Source organism: Neodiprion pinetum, chromosome 2 (assembly GCF_021155775.2).
Source record: "Neodiprion pinetum isolate iyNeoPine1 chromosome 2, iyNeoPine1.2, whole genome shotgun sequence".
Lineage (NCBI taxonomy): Eukaryota > Metazoa > Arthropoda > Insecta > Hymenoptera > Diprionidae > Neodiprion > Neodiprion pinetum.
Window position 1 is genome coordinate 18,311,147 of NC_060233.1, and position 15,673 is coordinate 18,326,819.

Genomic DNA, 15,673 nt, shown 5'->3' on the forward strand with positions numbered 1-15,673 from the left:
GAAATATACTTCATACATTTTTAAACGTACGTTCTAGAGCACATTCGAATGCTTTCTTATTCGTTACGTAGATAATTCTAACAACTTGGCTCTTATAAACTAAAAGTCGACGCACCGTTATTCCAGAAAGTACAGCAATACTCGGTGCCATTTTTATGCCGCAATATTTTTATATTTAACAAATCGATGTAAATAATCATCACCGATTTACGGCTTGTATTCAAAAACTTTTCCACACTGGCTCTAATATTCTTTCTGTCCGTTCATTCGCATCACGTGTCACGCAGCGGACAAATTGCTCACGAAATTAAATCGTATACCGCACTGCCACGTTCGTTATTATCGACCGAGCGCGAGCGATCGACACGCGTTCTCTTGTGCTGTCTCCGTAAACTTCTGGGGGTGGATCTATTTTAACCTAGTATGTCTACCTATACATATACACTTCAAGCGTATGTCATATATTGTAGTCTGAAAAAGAACGGTCTGAAGGTGAATGAAATTCTTGACCGAACTGACGATTTCGACGATGCTGGGAATATTACAACTGATATATTTTGGCTCTTCGTGCATCGATCGGTTATCGAATTTCATCGTGAGAGGGGAAAAATATGTGATAATATTCTCACCGGAGAGGTTAGAGGGCATCTCTTCGCGGTAAAAGATAGTGCTTCGGATCGCGCGTTTAATTAATTTTCTACAATGAACTTGCCGCGATCGGCGACCACAGATCTTGATAAACGTGTGTATTCAATTTTTTTGTGCAACGACTACTCGAGAACGAGTTACCGGATTTCAATGATTTTGGTTGTGATCGGTTCAGTAATTCTTGAATCATTTAAACGACAAAATTCTAAGAAGAAAATTAAAATGTTGATATCTTGAGATTGGATGAACAGATTCTAATGAAAATTGGTACCGTAAGGTTTTTGGGGTCGCTGATCACGAATCTGAAGTTAGATTTGCGAAATCCAAAATGGCGAATCCGATACGGTAGAAAAAAAATCTCAAAAGATTCGGATTTTGGTAGAAATTAGTAGCTGGAAGATTTTTGGGTCACTGATAACAAATCCAAGGTTGGACTTCTGAAACTTCAGGCTGAAAACAAGGATGATATTTCTTTAAAAAAAAAAAATAAAAAACAGAAAACTGTTCATGTATAATGTTGATCTATCTTTGAAACGTAATCTCTTTATGGAAATCTCTGTTGGTCATACAAGTGAGTAGATATATCACTATATCTGTTAACATCCAAGTTGCAGCCATGAATTTTACAGCAATGATGTAACGTGATTGCTATTTTTGGGAATTCAGGAGTGACGGAAGAAAAAGGGCTAACCCTACTTCTTTCCCCTTTTCGCCCTACCACCCACTCCTTGGGATTTGTAGGTCTAGGCTTATTGCTTCTTAAAATATTCACCTCGAAGTTTCGGGAGCTGGAAACTTTTTTCGCCTTCAGAAGTTGGCGATCTGGTGATCGCTGCATACTGAAATCCACGGCCATGCATTGTGCAGAGATCATCAGATTTGCTCCTTTCAGGTGGGAAAAAATTAGTATCCTAGTACCGAAATGTAACGGCATCGAGAGATTCAGTTCAGTCTCACACCAAGAACACGATTTTATAGAAAGTATAGAAAAAAAAGCTATCGTTTAAACCCAATTTCAATGCAATGCGTGAACGGAGAGCCGACGCATAATAATTTGCTATATTTGTAGTGCTCAGTTCGGGCAAGAATTTTCGACTTCTCCATTTTCAGCCCAGATTATTGATCCAAAATTATATGAGTATAAAGATAGAATTGAGAGGTGGTTGTTTTATGCAGAAGCACAGATCTCTCCTATCTCTGGCAGAAGTTACACAGAGATAGAAATAACAGCGCAGGTCGATCCAGCTATATTTGGTCGATGGTAGGTATAAGAGATTTTTATAAGTATACAAAATTATATAAATAATCGCTTAACCTGTACAAAACTTGAACAGAGATGAAAATACGGGTTTACCGGTCTATAGCTATAATAACGCGGTAGTGTGGTACATGACTTAATTTCGTAAAGAATTCATTAGCTGTGCAACCGATGGCGTATGATGTGAACGGACGGAAAGCAAATATATAATTGACAGAAATGATTATTAACTATTAACCCTTTCATGCATACATTTTTCCTTACATGCGATTCACTTCAAAGTTTGCGTGGACGGGCTTTTGGGGTCGCTGATTATCAATCTGAAGTCGAAATTCGAAAATTTGAAATGGCGAATCCAATATGATGGACGAACAAAAACAACAAAACGAACAATTTTGAAAAAACTCTCTCAATTTTTTCACATTGCGTGTAAAATATTTACGAGGTCCATCTTACTCAAGAGAAAGTTTGATTAAATCAGGTAGGCTTCGAAAATTTAATTCATCAATTAATCTAACCGTCTAATACATATTTCTAGCTGGCCTTTAGAAAATATGTATAATGCAGACAGCGTGCTTCGTGGGTTGAATTTTTATTTTTCAGTCCCTAATTGTTATGCGACGGGAAAGTGAGAGGACAGAAGATTGGACAGTCGTAGCACTATTAGCTAGGGAGCTGGGTGCCAAAATTTCTAAATTATTTGTCCGTCTGGTAGACATTATTAATATCAAATTTTGTACCATAAGAAACATTAAGGACCGTGTTCGCCACCATGACAGGCCTGCGTTGGCAATTGACAGCGCTTAAAAAATTTAAAAAAAAAGGGTGTACTAAATCATTTTTTCGTGTCTGCCTCTTGGACTGATGGTCAGAATCATCCTGAAAACGATCAAAATCCAGAGGCAGACATCCAGACCTCTGACTTTTGTAGTAGTAAATTTTTTAAGTTTTTTTTTATGATTTAAAAACGTGTATATGAAATGTTCGCTCGGCAGACCTGAATTTTTCGATTAAAAACAATGTGAAGGGCCACAGAATTAAAATCATTTATGTGATATTATTAACCTTTATATTTATGTATTTGTGCTTTTTGTGAGTTAAGTATTGAAGTAATTGGCAAAAAAAAAAAAAAAAGTTTGCAGTCTCAGATTAACAGAGTTAAAGTAATTTTACATAAAAAATAATATAAATATGGCATATGATATTTTTTTGTAGTTTTATTGGAAAATATTTGAAATTTTTGATTAGTGTTATTTTTGATCGCTGATATCTTTGAAACGGTTCATCCGAGGAACTTTGATCTTCAGGTGTTTTTTGTAGAGCGTGAAATTTCCTACAAATCTCTTTTTTCAGATTTTTGTTACGATGAACCGTTCCAAAGTAATAAAAAGTCAAAAATAAAAAAAAAAATTTTCCCGTGTTATTCAAATGGAAAATAAAGAAATGGATAGAGGCAAACCTTACTATTGATATTAAGAGCTCATATTGGCGCCAAAATTTTGTTTTTAGGTATACTATCAATTTTTGGACACCATAAGAAAAAAAAAATAAATTCGTCTTTTTTTGAAACACCCTAAATTTATTACCTATACATAGATATATGTGTAGGTATATACCTATACATATATAATAAATTGTTAAATAATTATTAGTTTAAACAATTTGTTAATAACTTTCGGGCAATATTATTGTTGATGATTGTTGTTCATAGCATGCCGAATGTTGTTGAATTTTTTCAGATTTTTATTAAGTAACAAAGTACGAAAAGTCTGATCGTATACAATTTTTGGCTGGGACGATCCATGACATACATCCTTCAATTTATTTGCGTCTTCTGACGTTGTAATAAACTGTTTTTTTTTTGTTTTTTTTCTTATTGCATCCAATAAAAAAGACTGAACAATATAATATATATAATAATACTAAAACTATTAATACCAACAATAAATAGCCGTAATACCCACTTTCCCTTGATTCTGCGTGAACTTCAAAAAATGGTACACCTCAAAATCAGTGACCAAAATGTCTGCCACCTTTTTCTTTGTATTCGGGTAGTCCTATTGAATCGAATGGACGCAACTAGAACGACGAACAAATGATTTAGTAGAGCTTTTTTTTTTACATTTTTACAACTACGTCCCGTGATAATGCAGGGCCCTGCATGTCTGCCTCTGGATTATCAACGTTTTGAGGACGATTCTGACCATCAGTCCAAGAGGCAGACACGAACACATGATTTAGTACCCTTTTTTTACATTTTTGAAGCGCTGTAATTCAAAAACGCAGGGACGTAGGACCTTAATTAACTGGACCAAATCGATTTGTATTGATCTGAACTTTCATCCCTATCGATATGAAAGACGAACAAATCATTTACCAAAATGGCACCCAGCTCCCTAGCTACGTGTGAATTCGTACTTCTCATACAAACGGCTCGTTTACAAAGGGAGTGTGGCAAATTCAACCAACAGTTTTTTCGCACTGTAGTTTCCGACTTAGTGTTAAACCGCATTCACATGAGATTGGAAAAATATGCAACATTACAGAATATGATCACTTTAGTATGATATTGGTGATAACATAATCAGACTAAAGCCGAATTTTAGCGTGGGTATGTATATCACGTAATTAATGAGTTTGAATTTTTAATTAATTTTGGATAATTAATGGGATGCACTGCTCGTCTTGTCATTTGACACAATCATGAAATTTTACTGGATTATGATCGTTCTACATAGAAGACAGCATCGAATATCGGCGTGAGATTGTACTATCATAAATAATTTTTCAATCACTCAAGATACACGTGTACCTCCTCGACCCGTACTCACCGATGAGTAACAAAAAAGTTTCACATCCAAAAAAGTTATTCGAATACGCTGCCTTTTTGTTCGTGTTCATTTTATGAGTTGAAAAATTTTCCATTACACGAAAATTATTTCAACACCATTCATGGTTTGATGTGTTCTTCGACTTATAACTTCGAGTGAGAAGATGTTCAAGGTGCCCCTGAACTGGCTTGCCATATATTATATTTCGCGACGTCATAAGTACTACAGCGCTTCTAAATCTTCAACGTTGAACTCAGACTCGACACTAAGTGATTTTATTGGTCGGATCTAACGGAATTGGCCAATAAAATCACTTAGTACCATGCTGTGTCAGAAAATTTAAGTAAAAGGAAAGTGGCCATCAATGAACGGGCTCCTGTCACCTGAAAGTTTCCTCGTTAAAGTGTGCCGTATTTACAAAATGCTAACTGATGTTATAGGTTTTCCGGGATTACGTGTGTCTTTTCATTCGTCCCTAACTCCTTGTTGGAAGTGAAATAAATTCGGAAATCGTAGAAGCGGTGAATATTCAACAAGTCGATCGTTCCAATCGTCCATGTTTGATGCGAATGACGGGATTTTGTTTATTCGTCATTAATCGTAATAAATATTATCAGCGATGTAGGTCAGCAATTACGGATTTAAGGACGTACACTTTTATTTAAGCTACGGTTTAAAAATTTTCCTAGTCAGATTCGTAAACCCGCTTCTCGCACACTTTAACGAGAAAATTTCTCCACTCTCCAGTAAAAGCCAAAGTGGACTTGTACACTGATCGTGAGTTACCTATAATTTTAAGTCCTCGTGGCCTCCACTAAAAGACCCGGTGTAATACTCTTTTTTTTTGTCATCTATTTTCTCATCATAAGGATGGGCGTAACAGAGTACGTAGAAGTAATGAAACAAAACCGAAATTCAAAGCGTTACAAAGACCTCGTGTCAGTATGGTTTGTACAGGAATTTACTTCGAAATGAGTGATACCCCAAAAATCAAAACGTTCTATCTAGGTTTTGAATACCAACAACTTTCACTGAAGTGAAATCGACACTCCTTGCACGATTTCAATATTTATCGTAGATGTAGATATCAAAAATCTTTGGGAATTATTATTTTGGTAGTTTCTAAGTCACAGAGTAAATTTTTATTAAGAGCTTCCACTCTAATGTGTGCCGTGAAATGTTCTTGCATATAAGGTGCTTTGGAAGCATTTAGAATACATGAGCTTAATATATAGCAGAACTGATTTCAAACCTATCAGCTTCCCGATTTGCGATTACAATTCTTGCCAGTTGTCGTTCAACTCGGGTCCTTTCGTTCCGTGGACTCGCAGGCTATGCAGATCAATTTTTTCGTAGCAATTCCGTTCGTCAAGGAGGTATGGAGATATAAATTTTATTTATTTTTAAGTACTAGGGGTCCACAAACTTGGTTTTGATAGTTTCTCGAGATCACCATCGATATGACATCAATGCACATCGATGATAAGTGAGTGAGTGTAAATTAATCTCTCACAACCTGCGTGTCAATCAATGTAATTCGTATTTAGTGAGCTATCGAATTTCTACGTTAGACGTCTATTGCGTTAAGGTAGCCAATTCAACACAAAATTAACGCTATTGAAACTCTATCTTCTCAGTAAATCATGAAACTCAAAACTTCACCTTGTTCCAATCCATTGTATCCTGTGCGTTATAAAGCCCCTTCCCCATTATATTGATCCGTTGCCTAGTTATTTATTATTTCACTTGAAGACACATCACCATCTTCATAGGGACCAATGTGTTATAGACTTAACCCCGCGAAAAATGTCATGCTTGGAAGAAAACTTTGATCTTTGACTTGGATCAAGTACAGCACTCCCCATTTCCCCGAATACTGAAGAACGATGTACCAAAATTCTGAAAACTCAACCGCATCCGGTTACAAAATTAGAATTATCCAATTGCCACAATTTTATACAGCAGGCGCCTTTTATAAGAATTTATAGGATTTCGTGCGATTTCAAAAGATTTTGTAAAAAGAGCAGCACTGGATGACTTATTCCTCTCTTTGCTCGTAGCCAATTATTCATTGCGATTTTTGAACACCTTCACATCGTTGCCGCCCAAGCGGGTGAGGTTTTGGTATTTATTCGGGAAATTACATGTCAAAATTAGAGATATATACTAGTCATTGATGTAAGATGGCGTGAAAACTTGATAACGGAAGTAGCTAATGGTGACTAACAATACACAAGTTGTACTTGCAAAACACACATTATATGACCGATTCTTATGGTCGAAAACTTTGAAATTAACGTTCAATGGAAAAAGTTCTCCCAAACTGGTTACACACTTCGAATTTCTGTGTTAGTTCTGTAAGTGGAAAAAATTATTTTGAGGTGATGCTCATAAAATAGTAAAACATGTCGGTTTTATGATTTCCTAAGCAATGGTGCACTTTCAGTAAAAAAAAAATTCGATAAAATTACTAGGGATTACCCAAAACCAGATATTCACACCGTATAAAGGAACAAAGGTGGTCACTCTTTAAAATCCACCGGAAATCAGTAATCCGAATGTTTAAGAATTTTTATAAGGTACAGCTTACTACGGAAAAATCTGAAAAAATCCTTAACACGTTCTCAGCTCTCTGCTGGGTCTCAAAATTTTTTAAATAACATTACCCCGTCTAGACAAAATCACAGTGTGATATCTTGATAATTACATTATTTGATCGCCTCAAAGGCAGCAGCTGTTGAATTTCGCCTTGCTGGATTTTCATCACGTCTCCATTTCATCTAATATATCTTTCCAGGGCGATATCCTTCCGGGGCGAGGAGCTCGGTGGATAGTGGTGGTGACGTAAGCGATTGCTACGACGTTCCGCCAAGGGCTGTGCCCGTTATTCCATCGCCAGCTAGCAGTCCGAGTCCCGCGCCTTCCTGCTACGACATCCCTCGTCCGCCGACGTCTTACACCCCCAATTCGAACTGTTCCGCCGGTTCCGCTGGGTCCATTGGATCCGGGTTGACACCGATGGATTGCTATGACGTTCCTAGACCTCTGCAGCCTCTCACTCCAAGCAGCTCAGCATCCAGCTTAACCAACGATGGATCCCTCAGTGGCTCCAATAGGTGAGAAACCGGATATTTGAGCGCAATATGTCACGGATCAGAATTTACTCCGCCATGGTATTTTCAATTTAGTTTTCTTATTTCTTTTAACCGTATATTGGTTCCTGAGTTGGAAACGAATACAAATTAAAACAGCTAAATGTTCCAAACTGCTGGGAAGTCCTTGAAAGAGACGCAGCAGAGGTGATTCATTTTTCGATAACAATGAGGAAGATTTCCGATAGAAAATATTGTTGACCCGAAAAAAAAAAAAAAAAAAAAAATCATACACTTATGTAAATATAAGAATCTCTTGTTTGTGATTTATTAATCACACATTGGTATCCTGAGGACGATAATAACAATAGTATCTATCTCTCATGGAGTTAACGCTTATGAATACGATGCTTGGGAAAATTTCTACGCTATTTCGTTATATGCTTCGAGAGGACGTTTACGCTGCACGGGCGGTTAACTTCTGTATCGTGTATATACGACAAGATCTGTGGTGTCTGTAGCTCATTGTCAGCTCACGACGTAGATTGTTTGATATTCATTACCGTATGAATTCTGTACTCAATATAAGCTTAAGAATCGGACCACTTGAGAAACTGGATCGATGCTTGATAAAGATAAAACCGGACGGGAATTGAAGACGAAAATTAAAAATGGTTACTTACAGCCTTTTTTGGTTTTCCTCTTCGATTGTCTACTTGGAACTCTATCATGTATTGTCTTTCAAATATACACGATGAACAATCAGAAATGAGAGCAATCGTCGTCTCGGATGTGATTTTACATTGGCACGCTTATCAGTTGCTGATTGTCGGTGACAAATCTTATCAGTCTAAAAAATATAGACAACCATTCACAATAAAGATGTAATGAAGAAAACTGAAAAAACGAAAATTACTATTAAATATGTGATTGAGGAACGGTTTAGTATTTTGTAAAAATAATCAAGATGAACTTTCAGCGTTCTTGTGTTTAATAAAATTCTGTAGCGAATGAGTGAATCGTAGTTTCAGTTCACTGCACTTTGTTACTTGGAACAAAACTATGACTTAAAAAAACTAAACAGACAATTAAATTGAATCACCATTCATAGTAATATCTATAATATAGATGACCCCCGGGCAAAGTGGGACTCTTAAAGGAGTGCATGATTATGCTTGTTCGAATTATATTTATTTTTTCTGTTCACTTAGAAACATCAGGAAAAATATTCCCCGTTTTAGGCTGTAGAAAAAATTCCTATCCATTATTTGACGGGCCCTGGTGATGCATCCCGCTTTTCCTGCCTTTTTTAGTAAAATCTGTTCTTTTACTGTCTCCGTGCGTGAAAAAGGTGTCTGTTGTATAATAGAAAACCTCACTAACCATAACCACGAATTTCTTCATTTTTCTTTCTTTTTATTCTTCCCAGGAAGTGAAAAGCCTGATGTTACGAACTAAGGGTCCTTCATGACACGTGGTGAATACCGCAGTGCATCAATGAGGTTTTCTATAAGTAAATTGCCATGTTTTCCACGCCCTTGCAGGTCTTTACCCCCTTGAAGTGTACATTGAGAAAAATTTCATTTGTTATAGTAACTAGAAAAATTCAGTACCGGGTTTCGTAAAAAAAAACTGTTTGAATATTGTTGGAATTACGAAAAACGAGGTACACGTAACCATTTTGCGCTATTGTCGATCCTTTTTTTTGGTAACTGCAACTCAAAATCAGTTTGTTGGGCTTGCTGTATTTGTTTAGTTAACTAAGGCTTTAACATCAATTTATCGTTGCACAAGCATTAAATTTTCACAACAGTTACAAGAAAATATAGTATCAGCGATCATAATGAGAAAGAATAGCAACGGATAGTAGGCTTTCTGGTAACAGCTAGAAAACTAATTTTCATTTCGTACCTAGAACTACTTTTTCGATTGTGGTGAAGAATGAAAATAGTTAAGGATTGAGCGGTAACCGGAACTAAAAATTTCTCTGATAATGTAGAGAAGAAAAAATGAAATAAGAGCTTCTCGTTTCGCAGATCAAGCCTCGCCGCCCCAGATTACGACGTTCCACGACCACGTCTTCCAGCGCAGCAATCATCGGCGTCGAATCAGCCCTCAAGGCACAACACACCTGTGCCACACACGCCGACGCCACCCCCGTCGCTCCAGCAGTCCCAACAAATTTACGACGTCCCTGTGAGCAAAGAACTTCCTCTGGAGCTCGAATCCGCTCTCGAAGGTCTTCAAAGGCTCCAGGGAGAGGCTGGCTCCGCGATCGCTCGACTTCTCGGCTTTGTGAGTCCCGGATGGAGAACGTCTCAAAAGCTAGACACCACAGTTATGGACCTCAGGCTTGCCGCTCTCAGGCTAAGAACCTCCCTACACGATTTGGCAGAATTTGCTGAAGGTGAGATTTTTCACGTATCAATATGCTTCACTTGTCAATACCTGGTGAACATCTCTTCGTACATTAAGCCGCAGAGAACCTTTCACGTAAGTCTGTGAAGTTGAACAGATATACATTTCGCTGATTTTTTGCTGCTTCGCTTTGAAACGAGGAAAATGATTCGAATTTTATAAAAGTCGAACGTTGTGATATGCTATTCTACCAATATTCCATGTTAATCGAAGAAACGGAAGCGTTTATGTATTTAGAAACAAATTCACAATTTCTCATCCTATGAATAGATACCGATTCAATTCAAGTCCATTTTATCATGACATTTATTCGAACAGAAACAACCCATCTGTCTCCAAGTAAGCAATCTACCCAAATAACCTGATTCATCTGATTTTCGTTTGAAAAGCGAGATATTATGTTTGTTTTATTTTTAAATAACTCATTTATTGACTATAAATGTAGGTTCGCAATAAAACTGATCGTACGAGTGATACAAGTATTAAGGTCGTAATGTGTGAGTGAATCTGCATAATGATATTATGGCTCTAATTAACTGTCAATTGTATGATGAATAAGACTTCAGGTATGTAATAAATTGATAAAACAAACTTTATTACGAATCCAGAAAGGTAAAGTGGGTTAGAAATACTGTGTTTCTTTATATTGGGTTCACGTGTTAACTGTACGATGTCCAGTTATAAACACTAATGTTGAGTGTTCCTTCTTGACCCGTATCCTTTTTTTAGCCATATATAGCTTCTGTCTATACCGAGAGTTCTTTTTAAAAGGACCTGCTCGACAATTACAACTCGTTCAGTTTATAAGCGCGACATAGCCAATTTCGTAAAAATATCATCAACATCGTAGGTATCGTGGCGGTACTGTGACTTGGCCATTCTTAAGGAGATACCCTGGTCGATTTCGACGATGCCGTATATACCTGAAAATATCAACTAAAGAAATGGCATGTTTTCTACGTATTTACCATTGCCATTTTGTAGAATCCCTCTTATTTATTTATTTCGGCGTAAAATGAAAATTTTTTAATAGCGTTTTTGTTCAGAATTGTGTATAAAATGGGGCTGACAAGGTTGTTTTCGCGTTTGAGATACGTGGACTTCGATACTTGGAGATGTATACGTCAGCCTCGAAATCGACCAGGGTACCCCCTTAATACGCGAGAGGTTATGGTTGATTGTCACTTGTCAACCGGTCGATACTAGGGATTTTTTTCTTGTCAGCTAAGGCTTGCGTCAAGCTGCAGGCACGAACGTCAGCCAATCAAAGTTGAGCAAGTTGAATTGCGCCCACTACGAGCAGGTCCTTTCAAGTAAAATTCTCGGTACACGTATTGTTATACTCCAAACATATTGTTAAAAAAGACGGAACCATGACCTGAACACTCACATACGCATTACTCGCGTCCACACAACTTCTCCACTCTCTCTTCACACATACTCAGCGCCCAGTCTACGCATATATATATATTATAACCTAAAAAGTAATAAGGAAGGCACGCACGTGACAAGAGATTAATGGTATTTCAATATCGTTGCGAATAATCCTCAAATGAATATTGACATTCATATAAAACAAAAAATTCAAGATTCTATTTCATTCAATCCAAACAAATAACAAAAACATACCTATTTCTGTCCGTCAACGAAACGAATCTCGCGAAAGTTGACGCATTTAGCATTTATTAACACCCTGCTAACCCTCTTGCTAAAAGCTGGTTGACATGAGCGAACGAGACGTTTTATATTCTCTTCCTCTTAATTAAGGGGGCGAGCTGCTTCAGGTCAAAGGCTTAATCCGCACTTACGGAAACTTTCGGGAAACAATTTTCATGTAAAAGTTCTTTACATTCATATCGGATTACTTCCGCGATCCGTCCCATAGGGACCCCTAATTATAGGCAAATCAGGGTACATATCACTCTGAGCAGCTCCGAATTTCGCTCACAATCAGGTGACATCAGCTGTGTGACAACAAAAGAGTAACGGAGCTGCTCAGAGTGGACTTGTACCCTGATTTGCCTATAATTAGGGATCACTGTCGGGCGTATCACGGAAATAACTCCGTATAGTTGGACGTTGAAATTCTGGATGTTACACTATTTATATTGACGTGTTATATATTTGAAAATTGATAAAAAATCTCCGGTTTCATAGCTGATGGCTAGAAAAAGAAACAGAAGAATCCAGTGTCTCAAAAAACCAGTATAATAACGTTTTCTGCTATTCCCATAGCATACGAAAAGAAAAAAAAAACATCCATCCAAATAAAACTCAAGTTGAGTTCACCCATTTTAATCATAATCTCATCGGCAGTTTTAATTTAAGGAATAAAATCGACCAATAGAACAAACTTCACCTTCATCACTCTACCCGTTTTCGAGTTATAGTAGGACAAAAGAATTCATATTTTTGAAGATGCACCCACGCACAGATATACAACATGTGTCCATTTTCAGCATAATTTTTACCACTCGTTACCGCCCCTTCGTAAAATGCACAATAGACCTGTCCTTAATAAGGATAAAATCGAATTTTAATGGTCTCACCCCCCAAATTGGTTCGAAATACTTTATAAAAAAATTTAGGAATTAAAAAAAAAATTTTCCCTCGATATTCACCCACCCCTAGAAAGCCTTACTTTTTCCCGTAAGAAAAGCATTGGTTTTTCGAGGTTTTAATCAAAAATTCGTACCGGGCCTAAAAAAAATCGTAAGAATTTTTCTAAAAAAGCAACATAAAGGTGAATTTGTCCCCTTTCGAACGCCGCTTGGAAAATGTAGGTATCTCTATTTTTAACTCCGCTATGTAACTTTTAGTGCGGCAAGAAATTTCGAATGGTGAATCCAAACTTTTGAGCGGCCAAGGAACTCAATGGGATTGGTCTTAAATAAAAAGGAAATTCTTCACTGGAAAGAACAAATAGAAATTCAAAAATTTCGATCACCTAATCTTCCTTTCTAGTGTTTGGGAAACCGCTACGAAAACATTTTAAAAATGTCGAAAAACGTCATTTGGAGAGCTAAATATCGAAATAATTAAATCGGAGTGATCGTAAAAAATAGAAAATTAAAACTCATGGCATAATCGATTTGGCTGGAAGGGTGGGGGTTAAATGGACGCTCACTGCTAGTCTGACCACCGCCGAGTTGACATCAGCTATGAGTAAACGGAAGACGCCATATCTTGGTTAAATAACAGGTTGACAATGAGTACCCTCTTTTACTTTACCGCGCCGAGTTCGTGCATTTTTCGTTCAGGCACTTAGTTCGTGCACTCTATTTCAAGGTACTTAGTTCGTGCAACCTTCTTGAGAGCATGTAATTCATGCACTGAACTTGATTACACCTAGTTCGTGCAATCTTGTCCGAAGCGCCTAGTTCGCGTATTTTATCTAAACGACTCGTTCGTTTACAATCATGAAACGCATTGTCTGTACTACTTCCTTCAAGTCTGGATATGTTGTCTACTCACCTTTGAAAATAACCAACTTTTACCTACATTTCTGGACAAACCTCCTCAATCAACAACGAATTAACACTGTTTCTTTACTTTTCAGATTCTTCCAATACAGAGCTACTCACGCTACGTTATAACACCACGATTATTCTTCCGATTTCAATTACTTTTCCTATCTTACCTCGTTTATTATTACAATTAACTTTCTAATATATATTTTCTATACCCGCGGACTCCGTTTGGTCCTTTAAACGATTCATCCGAGCCAAACCCTTATATTAAATAGGCCCAGTATTATTTCGAACCAATTTGGGGGGTGAGACCATTAAAATTCGATTTTACCCTTATTAAGGACAGGTATAATGCACAACTTAAACTAGCTATTTTCATCTCTGTGTTTTGCGTCCATTAGTACGATTCGATCGCCTAAACCTTGTAACCTTGCTTATTATTGCACGAACCATTTCTTATCCGTGTTGTTACACCAGCCTAAGCATGTGGCGTCAATTATTCGATCAATCACCTCAACATCTTCACAAGAGGTAACTCTTTAAGGTCAACGCGCACTACATCGCTGCGAATTGGTATTCTCAACCCGTTTTCTTATGCATGTGCGCGCATCGCAACGCAGCGAATGGCGGTGAACCGCTGCGAACGTCTAAGCAGGGGCGGAGGGGAGGGGGCAAAATTTCACAATAAATAATAATATGTTGTTATCTGAACTAAAAATTTGAAACATTTCATATCTCTCTTCTGCCTGGGTAACATCACTGTAAAAATCTAAAAAATACACCATTATTATTTATTTTTTTTTTTTATGGAAAAAGGTAATAAGATAATAATATTTATGGAAGTTATTAGACATATATTTAAGTATAATACAAAAAGTTATCATCAGCAAATATTCAAAAAATAGCGACACTGAAGGCATTCTCGCCAAATTTGCGGCACACGATTTAACTGGGGCAAATTCGAGTCGAAAATAAAACAATTAAAAAAAAAAAAAAAAAATAAACATATTTTAATAATCCTCTACGTATTTCTATGGCTATTAATATGTAGATTGAGTAATTTTTTTCAGATTCCAATTTCCACCAGTTATACTGCGTGTCACAGAATTCGACATGTCTCGCTCTGGTGTCGTCATTTTTGAATGTTTGTTGATATTAGTTTTTTTTTTGTATTATATTTAAATATATGCCTAATAACTTTCTCAAAAATTATTAACTTATTGCTTTTCCTTCACACAAAAAAAAAAAAAAAATATATTATCAAAAAAGCGCTTTTCTTTTGTTTTTACAGTGGTTATACTCCTTAAGTGATTGTAGTAATCTCGCTCGCTCTAGCAACTCGCAACACCGTCTGTATGAACCAGTTGCTTTGCGGTAATTCTCCGTGTTTATTATATTATGAACCATACACAATTGACTCCTTTATTTGTACCTTGTACAATACACAATAACAAATTTATTCTTGCCGAAAAGTTCTCTGACATTTCTGTAAATTTTGGAAACTATTGGACTTAAATACGTAAATAAGGGGGCGGCGAATTTGGTCTACGCCCCGGGTGGCTAAAACCCACGCTACGCTACTGCCTCTACGATAATTTGTACACGCACTGTACGTCGGCTACACGTGGCGAATTTGAATATTCTTGTTTCTTTTCCGCATGCAGGTATGTACAATATGTCGCAGCAAATCGAACGGCGCCAAACACCAAACAGAAGCCAACGGCTATGCAGAAATAGTGGAATTCTCTCTTCTATTTATTTGAACTCTTACTTTTTTTTGGACAGTTTTAACATTTTTGCAATATTTTTTCATAGTATTGAACGAATAAATATTGACATATCAAAAGCACATTATGCGATCTCGAAATACAATCCGAAAAGATGATTTAACGGATTGTCACCGGAGAAGGTGAAATTTCAAATTTCGATTAGAAAATATTCAACGTTTTAATATTA

General features: G+C 36.9%; 1 protein-coding gene across 3 annotated transcripts in view; it reads left to right on the top strand.

Annotated features, from left to right (window-relative positions):
• Positions 1-15,673, top strand: part of p130CAS (Serine_rich_CAS and FAT-like_CAS_C domain-containing protein p130CAS) — a 127,617-nt gene that overhangs the window by 97,055 nt on the left and 14,889 nt on the right. For all 3 annotated transcript variants that reach the window (XM_046612489.2, XM_046612487.2, XM_046612490.2), the window contains 2 exons: positions 7,535-7,853; positions 9,866-10,236. In XM_046612489.2, the coding sequence (XP_046468445.1) occupies positions 7,535-7,853; positions 9,866-10,236 (690 nt within the window). The remainder of the gene's footprint in view (positions 1-7,534; positions 7,854-9,865; positions 10,237-15,673) is intronic.